Source organism: Ambystoma mexicanum, chromosome 6p (genome assembly GCF_040938575.1).
Source record: "Ambystoma mexicanum isolate Mex_15411 chromosome 6p, UKY_AmexF1_1, whole genome shotgun sequence".
Taxonomy (NCBI): Eukaryota; Metazoa; Chordata; class Amphibia; order Caudata; family Ambystomatidae; genus Ambystoma; species Ambystoma mexicanum.
Window position 1 is genome coordinate 801,753,943 of NC_090935.1, and position 16,191 is coordinate 801,770,133.

General features: G+C 50.7%; 1 protein-coding gene across 1 annotated transcript in view; it reads right to left on the reverse strand.

Annotated features, from left to right (window-relative positions):
* The window catches only part of CHD1 (chromodomain helicase DNA binding protein 1), a 2,212,767-nt gene that overhangs the window by 146,966 nt on the left and 2,049,610 nt on the right, over positions 1-16,191 (reverse strand). Inside the window, exon 33 of the mRNA XM_069625454.1 lies at positions 2,701-2,879. Within this exon, the coding sequence (XP_069481555.1) occupies positions 2,701-2,879 (179 nt within the window). The remainder of the gene's footprint in view (positions 1-2,700; positions 2,880-16,191) is intronic.

A 16,191-nucleotide genomic window follows, 5' to 3' on the forward strand; every position in this document is an offset into this window, starting at 1 on the left:
ACAAAGAAATGTTTAACATTAAAGAGATGAGAAACCCACCAGGCTGTGACAACACCCCAACCCATTCAGAGAAACTATGCAACAACCTGGCAGATCGATTCAAGAAAAAAATCGACATATGACATTCCATACAAAACATACCAACCGACCACAACATACTACAAAGCGAACCAATCACAGAACCTCAGCACAAACTCAAAATCTTTGCTGAAATATCAGCAGAGGCATTCACATTGCTAGTTAAACACAGCAAGATAGCTGGATCACCCATGGATCCCTGTCCCCCGGACATCTACAAATCAATCCTCGCACAAGGAACGCCAGTAGAATACTACAGAAACCTTATGAACCTTTCTCTAGCAACTGTACCAAAGACCTTCAAATCAGCATATATCAAACCACTTCTGAAAAACACAAATGGCGACGCAGAAGACCTCACAAACTAAAGGCCGATTTCAAGCATCCCCCACCCGGCAAAACTCCTGGAACCCTACATATACAAACTAACCCAAGAATATGTAGAAAAACACCACCTGCTAGACCAAGCTCAAGTTGGCTTCAGACCCGCAAGAGGAACGGAAACAGCACTGCTATCCATCTGGGATGACCTAAAAACCAATGCAGACTCAAACATAACCTCAGCCCTCATTCTACTCGACCTCTCCGCAGCCTTCGACACAGTTAGTCATGACACCCTAACCAAAAGACTAGAATACATCGGCATAACAGACACAGCACTACTTTGGGCTTAGGTCATCCCAGATGGATAGCAGTGCTGTTTCCGTTCCTCTTGCGGGTCTGAAGCCATTTTCCCCGGCGATATTATTTACGGCGACCATATATATGGCGATATTATTACCTGATACCCTATCACCACTGTACTTCAACATTTACCAGACTCAGGTTATCCGAATCTTCAAAAAGTACAACATTACATGCTACAACTACGCAGATGATACCCAAACCATCTACAAAATCAATGACACCCAAACTGATCATTCAACCCTTATCAAGTGTCTAAAAGAAGTCTTCAACTGGACGACTGCCAACAACCTGAAAATCAATCCAGGAAAGACTGAAATCATGATCATATCCAAAGACCAAGAGAAAGAAACCGCCATCCCGTGGCCAACAGAAATGGGAACCGCACCATCACCATCTAAGGTAGTAAAAAATCTTGGAGTCCTGATGGACAACACCCTAACCTTAGAACCACAAGTAAATGCAACAGTCAAGAAATGTTTTTTCCTCCTCCACACAGCAGGAAGAAGCCTACCATTCCTCTCCTTCACGCACAAAACACTCACTGTTGTCGCCCTCATCATGTCAAGTATCGACTATGCAGACAGCCTATACCTCGGAATTCCAGAATACCTCCTGAAGAAACTACAACGGATCCAAAATACAGCGGCCCGACTACTCCTCAAACTATCAAGAAGAGAACACATCGCTCCTGCCCTAAAGACACTACATTGGCTCCCAGTAAAACATTGCATCACCTTCAAAACAACATGCATAACGCACAGGGCAATCAGTGGACAGGGAGCAGAATTCCTACAAAAGAAAATAATCTACAAGCCAACAAGAGTCCTCAGGTCAAGCAATGAAATCCGCCTGGAACCAAAACCATACCGCAAGAAGAAACTAGGAGGCACGTCCTTATACCACTTAGCCGCAAAAACACAAAACATCCCAAAAGATATAAGAAACACCAAAAATCACCTACATTTTGGAAATGACTAAAAACCTTGCTCTTCAACACCACAGACTCAAACTGAAAACTGAAAAAGAAAGGAAAAAGGACAAATAAACTGGAGTAGACACGGACAACCGCCAGAACAGACTGTGGACATCTCCCTATGTGAAGAAGCTCCCACGACATCTGGACGAAGGACGCCGGTTAGAGGGGAACACAGGCGACACCCAAACTGAGATGGAGTCAACATACCACCCTAAATCCCACCCAACACCCGCCCCATAGTTACCACCAGGTACCACAGTATAGTGGAATTATCGGGATAGTAGCAATCACCACAATTTCTGAGCTATAGACATGGACAGGTGCGCTAGCCGTATGAGTGGGAAGGGAAGACTGAGGGAGGAGGGGGCCTGATGTGAAAGGGACCTCGGAGGTCCGATGGACCTGGATCAGGACATAGGCGCAGGGGTGCTCCCGAACCCCACATGGGGAGATTACAGAAGCCCAGCACCTCAATTCAGGATAACTGATGCCAACTAATCAATTGCACTAACAATTTCCCCCCTCTGCATACACTCTCAAACGCCAAACCAAACACAACCACAAGCCTATATCACAACAAACTGCAAAAACTTCACTACATTGCAACAAAACAAAAAATACACACATAGACCCGCACAACAGTACACGACGACTACCGGCCGCAAAACACCCCAAGCCCAGCCAACGGACCCACCGGGCTGAGGCCGCCAACAGCACATCACTGCTCTCTTGCACTTTTCCAGCTTCTTCCCACTAACCACCTCTCTTTTCCTCTTTCAGAGCCGCCAGGGGACCACTCCGGTGGTGATAGTGCACGGTACAAATGTCCTTTAAGATTAACATGTTTGATTAAACAAGCAAGCCAAATATGAGTTTATCTGATATTTTGGCAGAAATCTGAAAGGTATATAGGCACACACACTACAAACATTTCTAAGGAAAAAGATAAAAGTACTTACTTTCTCCACTGTTTAATTTGTTCAGGATTTGTGTACTCTTTCAAACATTCTGTGATATGATCTCCAATCTTGATAAGACATTGCCGAGTGTGCTCTAGTTGTTCCCTCTCCGATAGACCTTTCTCTGGTCGATCCAACTGTTTTAGTGCTGCCTTGACAGGCCTCATTCGCTCTTTGCACTGTGAAATTGAAAATTATTTTAAAAACATGTTTTTGTTATGATAATTACACAGACTAAAGGAGTTTTATAGCAAAATGCATACTTCACAACTAATGACTTGCCTTTGGTAATGCACAGTCTGTTGGAAACACTCTTCCTCCAACAGATTCCAGTTCTAGACTCATAATGGATGTGGAAAATGATACTAAGCCAGTACTGGGTTAAGCGGGTGCTCTAGCCTGGCTCCATCAGGGTGTTATTGGCACTGGCAGAGATTAACAGGTATACATAAAGAAAGGCAGTTAGTAGGAAGGGCAGTCAGCAATCGCCGGGCAGAGGTTTGGCAAAGTCCACTGACCAGCCTGTGGAGTAGCAGCTGGAGGGACCTGGGTGGCTGGCGCTTCCACCCGTTATGCAGGGCCAATGATCAATGCGAGGAGAATCCCCAGGACTACCACATCATGCAGGGTCTCATCACCTGGAGAAACAAAAGGTCACTGTTCCCCTCAGAGTAGCTTGGAGTAGGGTCAATGCATCTCAAACTACAGCAAACTTAATAGTGCCAACATTTTAAAGACTTCATATCTAAAACCCCTGGACAGGGGTTTGCTCCCCAGAAAAAGGCTGAGATGTGCTGGCATCATCAACACACGTATTTAGGAAATAACACACAGGCAACCCTTGTGGTGCAACCCAAGACAATACATCAGCAGTTCCAAAGCACAGTTGATGTTTCCCACGAGGTGGGTCTCTGCAGTACTGCCAGCGGCTGCAGGAGAGGAAGCGCTTCAGAGAACAGAGCAAGGAAGCATCTGCGCAAGCAGTTTGTTCTGCAATATGCCGACAGAAAATCAATAACGCTACATGGCGGCCAAGTTTAATATAGACTTTGCCCACATCAGCGTGCAACTAGGTACCCAGTTAATACATACTGGTGTGGTCCCTCTCAGTTAAAACGGCGTAATCAAGCCCTGCTGGAATCCAGTTATGACCCACAGCGGTTTCTCATGCTGAGAGGGACATCGCAGGTGGTAGACTTTGGCTATGGCATTGACACCTATTTTAGAAAGTGTGCGCGTGCTTGGAGGTGTAGTGGAAGTGGCGCAGGAGAGAGTAGGTGTTGGAGCAGATGGAAGAGAAGAGGTAGACAATTGGAGCTGCAAGGGTATTGTGGAGAAAACAAGGTGGTGAAGACATAGCATCAGGAACAGCGAGGAGGAGCTGAAGGAAAACAAGGAGCTGGAGATGAAGAATATCAGAGCGAGTAAGGAGAAGAGTCAGGAGGAGGTCAGCAAAGAACTCAAGGGGGGAAAGGAGGGAGGAAGTAATTCAAGAGGAAATGGGTAAATACATTATGAGAGGAGACTGAAGGTGAAGACTGAAGGGTAGTAAGAAAGGAGCAGGCACACCCAAACGTTGAGGGGTGGAAATGGAGGAGGGATGGAGGCAGGTGCATGTGTCAAGGCATTGAGAAGGAGCGGGAGACAGAGAGAGAGCAAGAGAAAGAATATGGGGCATAGAAGAGATCCCTTATGGAACAAGACCGTTCTGAGTGGTTGGGGAGGTATACTAAGGTCAGGACCCTGAGACAGCAAACTGGCCCGAGATATAGACAACCTCAAGTAGCCAATCTCATGTAAGAAATTCTGGGTCTAATTCACCTTATTCAGCCAAAACCTAGCCACTATCCAGGCCTAAAATTCGGTTGCACAAAGTACCACATACACGTTAGTTGAACAGACTTTAGTTGATCTCAAAGACTTTGTTGGGCTGAACTTCACGATCAAGAGATCCTGGGATTTATTTGATATTTTCTTTACTTGACCCTTTTGTGTTATGATCGGTAATAAGCAAGTACTTTTAAACCTTTGTTTCTGTCTAGCATTGAGCATGTTGGCCTTTGTGAAAAAATTGCACCGATCAGATGAACAAATTATTTACCTCTGGTAATGCTCTTTCGGATGGATGTACTTCCCACATATTCCCCTTCTTTGAGAAGACTCCCATATCAGTTTTTAAAGATGGAGAAACAGATTATTCTTATCGTTTAATAAGCACATAATGTTGTGCAGAACCGCTCTTCCAAATAGAGCGTTCTGACCTGACAAGGTAAGCAATTGTGTTTTGAAAATATATGGGAGGAAGGAAGGCATTGCAAATGTCCTGCACTGTTACACCTCTTTGTAGAGTCAAAGTAGTTGCCACTCCCCTGGTGGAATGGGCTCTTAGATGATGGAACAAGTTACTTACCTTTAACTGTTGTTCTCCAGCATGGGTCTGGCATGGATTCACATGCTCATGAATATTCCCCGTCAGGCTGGCAATTTTCGGTAAAGAAAAAATCAGTATCAGTTTTGTTTCTGATCTGTCATTCTTAGTAGTAACCAATCACTGATCTCTGGGTCATACTGCCCCCAGCCAATGACTGCCCTCTCCCTAAGCCCCTCCCCTGGCAGCCATCCTCAGATTTGGTAGCACGTAAAGTGGCAATATGACCAAGTGAAGAGCCGCAGAGGGGAAGGAGGGAGGGTTCGCATGTGAATCCATGCCAGACCCATGCTGGAGAACAACAGTTACAGGTAAGTAACTTGTTCCTTCTCCAGCATGGGGTCTGGCATGGATTCACATGCTCATGAATATAAGGATACACAGCAGTACACACATGCACAACCACGGGAGGTGGCAAAAGGCTCAAAATTAAGATTTACAAACTCAACATCAAGCAACTCTTACCTCCTTCACCAGGCCCACCTTCAGGCGAACAGGTTGCGCAGCACTGCTTGGCCGACTCTGGACTCCTCCCTGGAATCCCGGTCGACGCAGTAGAATCTTGTGAAGGTGTGCGTCGACCTCCACGTAGCAGCCCTGCAGATGTCGATCAGGGGCACACCAGACAAGAACGCCGTAGTATCAGCGATTGCTCTGGTCGAATGGGCTCTCGGACGGCTGGGCAACGGTCGGTTGGCCAACCGATGACAGTGCATGTTGCAGCCAGAGAGCCATCTGGAAATGGAAGCCTTCGAGAGAGCCTTCCCTTGATTCACAGGTCCAAAGTTCACAAACAGCTGTGTTATCTTCCGAAAATTCTTCGTTCTGTCCACGTAGAATTTAAGCGCTCTAGCTACATCCAGCGAGTGCAAAGTCCTCTCGGCCGGCGATGAAGGCGACCGAAAGAGAACTGGCAACACCAAGGGCTCGTTAAGATGGAAGTCCGACGGCACCTTCGGCATGAAAGAGGGGTGCGTCCTCAGGACCACCCTCGTATCATGAAAAGTCAAGTATGGAGGCTTGCAGGATAGCGCCTGAATCTCTCCCACGCGTCTTGCGGAGGTGATGGCCACAAGGAATGCTGTCTTCCACGACAGGAACTTCAACAGAGCCGAATGCAAGGGCTCGAATGGCGGCCCCATGAGCCTGGTCAGCACCACGTTGAGCTCCCACGCCGGGGCTGGAGCCTTCACCGGAACAGTCCCTTCATAAATTCCTTCACCAGTCGATGAGACCACAAGGACGGCCGTCCTGTAGTTCTGGTGTATCGGGAGATCGCTGCCAGATGTATCTTGATCGAAGCGTGAGCGATTCCAGCTTTGGCCAGCGACAGTAGGTATGGTAGCACTTGAGGTGCCGTAATCCGTAGAGGGTTGATCTTCTGTGCACGGCACCAGACAGAGAACCTCTTCCAGTTATGTCCGTAGCACTTGAGAGTTGAGGACGCCCTGGCCTTTGCAAGAACCTCTCAGCAGTCAGCTGGGATATCGTACCCTCCAAACTCTAGTGCTGCAGGAGCCAGGCCTGCAAGTTCAGCGACTCTGGGTCGTGATGAAGAATGGCACCTTCCTCTCTGGAGAGAAGATCTGCGTCCGTCGACAGCTTGACTGGTGGAGACGCTGAGAGGTCCAGAAAGTCCGGGAACCAGATCTGTCTCGGCCACGCCAGTGCGACGAGGATCATCCTGCACCGGAACCTCGAGCTGGCTGAGTCGAAGTAGCAGCGGCAACTGAGGAAACACAGAGGAACAGGCCGTCCCCGACGGCCCAGTGCCTCAGATCCTGAGCCTCTTTGGATAGGGCTGGGGATCTGGTGCCTTCCTGCTTCCGGATGCGGAACATCGTGGTGGTGTTGTCGGTGAAGATCCTCACGACCTTGCCCTTGAGGGATAGGAGGAACGACTTGAGCGCCCAGAACACGGCGCGGAGCTCCAAGATGTTGATGTGGAGAGACCTCTCCTCCGGGAGCCAAAGGCCTCTTGCGTGGAGATCTCCGGTGTTCGCACCCCATCCCTCCAGGGATACGTTCGTCGTCACCGTCTCCTGATGTGTCGGGGTCTGGAAGTCCGTGCCTGCCGTGAGGTGTGCACGGGTGCCCCACCACTGAATCGCCCGACGGAAAACCTTGTTGAGCGGGATCTTGTCTTCGAAGCTGCCCGCCGCTTGTATCCAGTGGGCATCGAGTAACTCCTGCAGAGGACGCATCCGTAGCCTGCACAGGTGCACTAGGTAGATGCACGAGGACATTATTCCGAGGGGGGACCTGATGGATCTCACCCTGGCCACGTCCGTGGCTAGCAGGCGCTGCACCTTGCCTAAGATGGCCTTCGTCCTTTCCTCCGACGGAGACGCCAATCGTTCCACTGTATCGAGCTTCGCTCCCAGAAACAGTGCCACCTACGACGGAACCCGATGGGATTTCTGGTAGTTGATGGAGAAACCCAGCTCCGTGAGTAAGCGGACAGTCCTCGCTGTGTGCTCGACGGCGAGTTCTTTTGTCCTTGCACGGATGAGCCAGTCGTCCAGGTAGGGGTAGACGTGGATCCCCTGCAGTCGCAGCCGCGCCGCCACTGGTGCTAGGCACTTGGTGAACACCCTGGGTGCCGACTTCAATCCGAATGGAAGGAGCTCTGAATTGGTAGTGGTGTCCTTGAGCTACGAATCTGAGGAACTTTCGATGTCCTTTTAGGATGGGGATGTGGAAGTAAGCATCCTCCAAGTCCAACAATGATAGGAAGTCGCCCTCCTCCAGCTGTCCCAGCACGTGCTGGAGAGTGACCATCCTGAACTTCTGTGCCTTGATGTATTTGTTCAACCGACGTAGGTCCAGGATGGGACGCCAACCGCCTGTCTTTTTTCTGATGAGGAAGTATCTTGAGTATACTCCGGAGCACTGGAGCCTTGGGGAGGAGCTCAATGGCACCTTTCTTGAGCATCGCCTTTACCTCCAACAGCAGTTGAGGGACGTGATTTTCCTTCCTGGCCACGGGAGGAATGCGGGGACAATTCTTTTGGAATTCGAGAGTGTGCCCGTCGGCCAGGGCATTCAGCACCCAACGGTCGGAGATGGACTTCAACACGCTGACGAACTTCGCCAGCCGGCCTCCCACCGAGGTGCTTCAGTGGGGGCCAGACGCTACAGCCCGTTAAATCTTGCTTGGAGGCGGCCTTGGCGACGACGAGATCCTCCTTGTTTGCCGCGACCTCTGTAGGCCTCCTGGAAGAGGATCGGGCCGCCTGGCGGTAAGGAGAGGAACTACCGCCTGATCCCTTGGAGGCCCCCTGTCTGCCTGCGGCGCTCCGAAAGGGCCGTCATTGCTGAAGGACTCCCAGGGCTCGGGCCATCTCTGTGTCGGCCTTGATGGCCTGCAGCGACTCATCTATCATTTTCCCAAACAGGTTGTTGCTGTCAAACGGCATGTCCAACACCCTGGTCTGCACGTCCTGACGGAAGTCTGTCACCTTGAGCCAGCCTCGTCATCAAAGGCAAACACTGGTGCCTAACTGGTGAAACCCGGTGTCAGCAATGTCCGTTGCCACCATTATGGCGTGGTCCGACGCCACCTCACCTTCCTGCAGAATCTCTAGGTCTTCCACCCTCTTGTCTGGTAGGAAGTCCAGTAGGGGAGCTATCTTGTACCATAGCACCCTGTCTTAACGGGCCACAATCGCTAAGGCGTTGGCCGCTTCAATTGTCGCCACCGCCGACGAGATGACCCGTCGTCCCCTGGCGTCCAATTTCTTTCCTTCGCCGTCAGGTGGGGAAGTGGAGGTTGAAGCTGTTGCCCCCGCAGCCTTCTTGGCCGCCGCTGAGACGACCGAATCTGGCGTCGGCTGAGCCCTGAGGCACAAGGGGGCAGCGTCGGGGACCCAGTACTTTTTCTCGTACCGGTCCCTCTTTTCTGTTCCTCGGGGCAGAGCTGGAAGAGCTTGGATGCCCTGGCGATCACCACCTGAGGGGGTGGTGATGGAAGGCCCATCCCGTCGTCACCAACGTTGTCATCCGTCCCCGTCGTCGTGTCCGTTGCCATGTCGTTCCTGGGATCCGGAGAGGGGGATGAAGGCTCCACGGGCCGCGAGGGCATGAAGGGCAGGGGGGGGCGGGGGTGATGGTGGGATGAACTCTCCTCCGCTTGCTCGGAGGGCTTCCCGACGGGCTGGTTTCCGGATCTTCCGCCGGGGTTCGTGGTAATCTCTTCCTTATCTCTGTGCATAAGGTTTGGCTCGCCATCAAAACGGCCGCCGCGTTGTCCTGAGGCTCGGGCAATGGCTGCGACGGGAGGGCTGGCCGCTCCTCCACTGGGGCCTCGTCGGCGCCACCGTCGCCATCTTCGACCACCTCTTCGGGATCTCTCCCGTGGGATCGTACCTTCTCAAACCTCTCGTTGAGGCTCTTCACGGCCTCCACCAGCTCTTCCTCAGAGGCTGAATCCGTATCCGTGATGGCCACCAACTTCCCCCCCCTGTTTTTCCACCAGGGTCTTCACTGGGGTCTTGTTGATGGGCTGGAAAGAGGATTCCCTCCGCGGTGGCAGGGAAACTCTGGGCCCAAAGGTCGCCTCCACTGGTGTAGCCACCACAGGCTTCGCCAGGGGCGCCGCGACACCCTCGATAGCCAGGTGAATCAAGGCCTTCCCCACCTTGGGCGCGCTTGAGGCCTTCCCCTTGGGGGGAGGGTCACCGCCTCGCTCCACCTCGGCTGAATCCTTCGAGATCGACCGGGGCCTCTCCAGAAGCTTACCCGGGTTCTCGGATTTCCTCTTCCCTGAACCAGAACGTTGGCTCGTGGTTAATGGTGCCGGGGAAGGTGCGCCGTGCCTGGCAGCCGAAGAGCCCCACAGTTCGGCGCTCCCGGTGCCCATGGACTCACGGTGCTCAGCCTTCTGTTGGGCCCCCGTCGCCGGGGCACCCTCAAAGGACTTAGAAGACCGCTCTGACCTTTTCTTCTTCTCACCTGCTGGGCCCTTCTCCAGCCAGCTGGCGAGGCGGGGACGGCGATCCCTCATGGTCCGTTCCGACAGGTTCTTGCAGAACGCACAGTCCTTCTCCATGTGTGTCTTGTCCTCATGAAGGCAGTAGAGACATCTCGAATGCTAATCCTCCTTGAAAACATTCTGTAACCCTCATCCAGGGCAGGTCCTGAACAGCTTGGATCCGGGCCGTCGAGCTACCCTTGTCCTGGGACGCGTCCATGATGGGCCTCAGATCTTCTGGAATCCTCCAAGAAGCGTCACTCGACGAAAACTTCACCCTTGAGGGGCATAGGAAATTCCAAAACGGGTCCCCGTTGATCAGAATAAGAAATGGTGGAGCTTGAGGCTCGATTTAAACGAAAAATGAGAAAAATCTCTGTGAAAAAACGCGAAAACGCAGCAAAAGCTCGAGAGCTATAGCACGAGGACTCCCAACACATGAACGTGCGGTAAAAATCTGAGGATGGCTGCCAGGGAGGGGCTTAGGGTGAGGGCAGTCATTGGCTGGGGGCAGTATGACCCAGAGATCAGTGATTGGTTACTACTAAGAAAGACAGATCAGAAACAAAACTGATACTGATTTTTTCTTTACCGAGGATTCCCAGCCTGACGACGAGGAATATTCATGAGCATGTGAATCCATGCTAGACCCAATGCTGGAGAACAGGGAGTTCCTTCCCAGCCATAGGGGTATTTATTTTATTGTGCATTTGTTAGGTGCTTATATATCAAGTGAACTGTGTTTCGAAGTGCCCACAGGGCAACAGGGAGGGAACATGGGATTGAAAACAATGTATACACACACTAGAGGATAACAACTGAACTACTAGGCCTTGTGAGAATTCAGAGCGTGCAAGTGCAGAGTGAGAAGAGGGAGCGGAGGGCAAGTGCTGGTGTGCCTGTGGTCGTGGGTGAGCAGCAGACTTAGGTGCTCAGTGTACTAAGTGCTAGGGAGTGTTGAGCTGCAATAAGTAGGTAAGTACAGGCTTACAGTGGCACAGACCAGTGGGTGCTAAGGCAAGTGCTGTGTGTAGGCAGAGGCTGAGGCTAATGGTTGTGGTAGGTCAGGGCCCCCAGGACACGTAAGGGCCCTAGTCACCAATCACAGCGACTGATGTTAGCAGAGGAGGGAAGGAGGCAGTGAAACGGAAAGTCTTGAGGAGCTTCTGAAATTTGAAGAGTTCCAGCTAAATACAAAGAGGAAGGGGGAGGCTGTTCCATAAGACGGAGCCAGCTGAGGAAAGAGATCGGCCTCAGGCCCTCAGTTTAGCAAAGCGCTTTACACAAAGAATTAGTACTAGAGGAACGTAGAGATCTAGGGGAAGAGTATTTAGTAAGAGCAAGTTGTAGGTAGCGTGGTCCCTGGCCCCAGGCAGCCTTGTGGACGATGCAGAGGGATTTGAATAATCAGTGGAGCAACCAGAGTGAAGAACTTTAGGGCAGAAGAGATGCGGTCCCTGGGCTTGCGGACAAGGATTAGTCTTTCTGCCCTATTCTGGATTAGCTGTAGGGGTCGTAGAGAGGAAGAGGGTAGATTCAAGAAAAGGCTATTGCTGTAGTGAAGCTTAGAGCTTGGGTAACATTGATCTTCTGGGGGAATGTGAGAAAAGGGAGAATTGCTTTGAGAAGGAAGAGTTGAAAGTGGGACTTCTTGGCAATGCCCTGAATGTGAGGGAGGAAGGGGAGAGAGGAGTCTAAGATGACGCCAAGGTTTCTGGCTTCAGATGAAGGAGAAGGGGGAGAGCCCAAAGAAGATGGCCAAAGTGAGGGGGGAAAAGAGGGAGCATGGTTCCCAATAGGAAGGATCTCCGTCTTCCTGGCAATGAGGCAGAGATCGTTGGAAGTGCACCAGGACTGGATGGCAGATAGGCAGTTTGGGATGATGAAGGAAGCGAGGGGGTCAGTGGGGAGTTTGAAGAAAAGTTGTGTGCCATCTGCGTAGCACTGGAAGTTCGAAGAGAAGGTGGAAATGAGGAGTGCTAGTGGAGCAAGGCAATTATTAAAGCGACAAGGGGAGAGGTTGGAGCCCTAGGGGACACCACAGGTGGGGAAAGAGATATGAGATATGGGAGGCAAAGAGGCTCAGAATAACCTGCCATGGACGGTCACTTAGGAAGGAGGTCAGCTAGTCCAGTGCCTGCTCTGAGATACCCAGGGTATTGTCGAGCTGTTTTTTTGAGGCTGGTATGGTTGACCGTGTCAAAAGGCAGAGGAGAGTTAAGAGTCCAGAATTGCAAGCAGTTATTCATGGGTGTTCCGAATAGCAGTTTCCGTGCCTTTGGATGCTCGGAATTCAGATTGATGGTCGTAGAGGCCGCCGACAAGTTCAGTATGAGAAGTAAGCTGGGGGAAGTCCAGTTCCTCCAAGCGTTTCCCAAGGAAGGGGGCGAGAGAGATAGGGCGGTAGTTGGCTGGGCAGGTTGGATCTGCTGAAGGCATTTTCAGGAGGGGCGCACAAGGGAGTCCTTGAGGGAGGAGGGGAAAGATCCAGCGGCAAAGGAGTGGTTGCAGAAATCAGCAAGTGCAGGGGCAAGAGAACCAATGTTGTCCTTAATGGTTCTGGAGAAGCCGGGTGAAAACTGTTTGAAGGAGACCTTCATGGAGCGGACAACTGTGGTGACCTCATCAGGTGTGACAGGGGAGGAGGAGAAGAGGAAGGAGGGTTGGAGACCATAGGAGGAAAGGGAATGGAGGAGGGGTCAGTGGAGGGACGCAAGGGTGCACAGGATGTCCTGTGTTTTAGAAGTGAAGTGAGTGGCCAATGCGCTGCAGAGGGTGAGGAGGAGACTGCAGATGGGTTGGCTAGTTCCCTGCAGATTTTAAAGAGTTCAGCTGAGTTGTTGGATACACCAGAGACCCGCGCCCGGATGTGGGCCCTTTTCTTGGTGCAATTGGAAAGTCTGTATCGTCTTTGACGCAGGCGACAGGCCAGTTTGTCTGAGGGTGAGCCATAGGATTGCCACTTCCGTTCCGCAGCTCTGCACTTGCGCTTCAGAGCTGCACGTTCAGAGTCATACCATGTGTTCCGCTTAGAGGTAGGTATCAGGCGGATTCTCATGACTGGGGCAAGACTGTCCAGAGTGCTAGTAATGGCCAGATGGAGGTAGTCTGGGGTGGGGGTGGGAGGAGGGAATGAAAGGGGAAGGGAAGGCAGCAGTTGACAGTCGTTTAATCAAACAGATAATCATGAATGAGTTTGGCAAGGCTGGGGGAGGTATGGTCAGAGGGCTGAAGGGACCCAGGTGGGAGGAGAGGAGAGAGTGACCAGGAGAGAGGGGTGACCAGTGGGGAGGAGAGTGAAAGATCAGAGTAGATGAGGGCGTCAAGAGTGTGTCCAGCCGAGTGGGTTGGACCAGAAGGGAGAATGGAGAGGGAGAGCGAGATACAGAGGGCATGTAAGAGAGTGGATGCAGTGATGGAGGAGTCCAGATAGATGTTGAAATCGCCCAAGAGAAGGAGTTTAGAGGAGAGAGGAGCAGAAATCGGCCCATTCAGAGAGGAAAAGGGTGTTAGAGCCAGGGGGCCTGTAGACAGTGGCAATGGTCAGAGAGGAGGAGGGAGAGATGACCAACTTGCACACCAGGCTCTCAAAGGAGGAGTAAGGCTGGGTGGGTATGAGGGAAGAAGGTACTCACTCAGAGGAAAGTTAAGGCAACCCCATCACCAGCGTGGTTAGGGCAGAGCTTGGAAATTATCTTGTAGCAATCAGGGAGAAGAGAGTCAAAAGCATCGACTGGGCAGGCATTGAATCATGTCTCGGTAAGAGTTAGGATGTCAAGGTCAATGTCTTCAAGAAGGAGGCAGAGGTCGCAGAGAGTTGGTTGGCTGAGCGATCGTTAAGTGTGGCTAGATGAAGGAGGTCTCTGCCTTTGAAGGTTTCCCGAGAAGGAATACAGGGTGCAGTAGACTAGTCAGAGGGCGGTCAGGGTGTCTTTTTTGTGCTTTTTCCTTCCAGACTTTGTAAGAGAGGGACAGTAGGTGATAGTGTAGCTCTTTAGAGAAGATAGGATAGATGGTGAGTGCAATCAGGGTGGCAGAGGATAGTTGAATGAAAGAGGAGTGGCTGCACAATACAAGCCCACTCACCAGGCGGCCTAGTAGTTACAAAAGGGACACACAGACACAAAATGCAATGCAAAAAGTGGGGTGCAAGATGTTGAAAACACACACCTAGATTTGAATCAAACGGCACAAAATGCAATGCAAAAAGTGGGGTACAAGATATTGAAAACACACCTAGATTTGAATCAAACAGGGGCACAAAATGCAATGCAAAAGGTGGGGTGCACTCTGTAGTTACGCGTAGCACTCTGAAATTCATAGCATAACCCAGCTTGACAGTGTCTGCTTGGTCACAGCTTTGCTTAGTTTGTGACCAATGTAGCTAATGAATAGCTGGTTGTCTTGTGAAATATTTGACATTCTTGCAATATAAAAGCTAGGAACTATTTTTGTATCGAGCCTGTGTAACCTCTCCATCCTTAATAGTGTGAGGAGGTGGGGCGCACCCTCAAAACAACCATCTCCTTAGAAAATACCTTGAATGGGGGGTTTGCAGGATAGGGCCTTTAATTCACTGACCCAGCAACTAAGAATGTGGTTTTCCAGGTTAGTAGTCTGAGATGACACGAATGGAGCGGTCCAAACTGCGCTCCCATTAAATATGTAAGAACCCAGTTCAAATCACAGGACTGAACCAGAAAAGGGACCGTCAAGAAAGTATTCATTAGTCCTTTAAGGAATTGTATTACTAGAGGAATCGTTCAATGAGAGCCTTGTTTGGGTGTGCGTTTGAATACTGATTACGCCCCTAAATATCCTTTAGTGGTAGCCACCTGCAACCCTAAATGGGTTAGGTGCAGTAAAAAGGAAAGCACTATAAGTGTGTTGCAAGAAAAGCAACTCTACACCAGCTACAAAACATGTTCTAACGGCAGTGGTATAGGGCTTTAGTTGCTGGTCTTCTAACTAAAACACCTCCATAAAGTCTTTTGGGAGGTGGCGATATTTGTATCTGAACCTCTCAGAAACCAGCCGTGTAGGTTCAGAGTTCTGAATCCTGAGTGAAGACTGCCTCCCCTCCTGCTAGCGTAGATCCAGTCTCTGGGGAAGATGGAATGGAGGGAATATGGGCATGTCCAGAAGGTCCAGGTACCAAGTGCTACTAGCCTAGGAGTGGAAAATCTCAAGTCTACTTCAAACACCCCCCCAACTTCCTATTGGTACTGGACACAAACAGATCTACTTGAGGGGTTGCCCAGAGGGCGAAGATCTCTAGAAGGACATCCTGAGCCAACACCCACTGCCTGCTCAGAGCGTCCGCCGTCACATTCTCTTAACTGGCTAAATGAACAGCCAACAGAGATCCCGTTTTGTAGAGCCCAAAGCCAGAGCTGCATCACCTCATTGCACAGTGGCAGTGACCCTACACCACCTCTTTTGTTGAGGTAATGAATGACCACTGTGCTATTCATCATTATCAGGACAATCCCCCCCTGTATGGAAGGCAAAAAAGCCATTAGTGGCAGTCAGATTGCCCTCAGCTCTAACAAGCGTATGTTTAGTCTTGATTACATTGGGGAACTAAGTCCCCTCATTGCCAGATTGTTCATGTGTGCTCCCCATCCCATGAGGGAGGCATTGGTCACTATAGTTATGTCCTACCAGCATTTCCAAGAAGGTTCGCTAATCATCACGTTCTCCTTGCAGGCCCATTACAGGAGATCCTGTGCTACCTTGTTCGGAATGCCTGAGAAATGTGACCACTGGGATCCAAGGGCCCCTGGAGGGATTCATCCTTAGACAGATCTACAAGCACCAGGAGAATGCAGGATGCCATGAGGTCCAGCAACCTCAGAAAGTCAAATGGTGGTAGATATGGAGCATTCTGAAATCTCATTACCATCTGCAAGGTATGTGGAGGCCTAAACTCGGGAGGAAAAGCGATCCCCGAAGTAAGAGTCCAGGAGAATGCCAATAAATTGAAGGGGTCATCCGAGACTGCTTGAAGTTGAGGGAGAAGCCCAGTTTGTGGCAGTAGTGGCAGCTACTACTGAGCTACTACTGAGATGTACCAGAGCCTGTCAGAGAG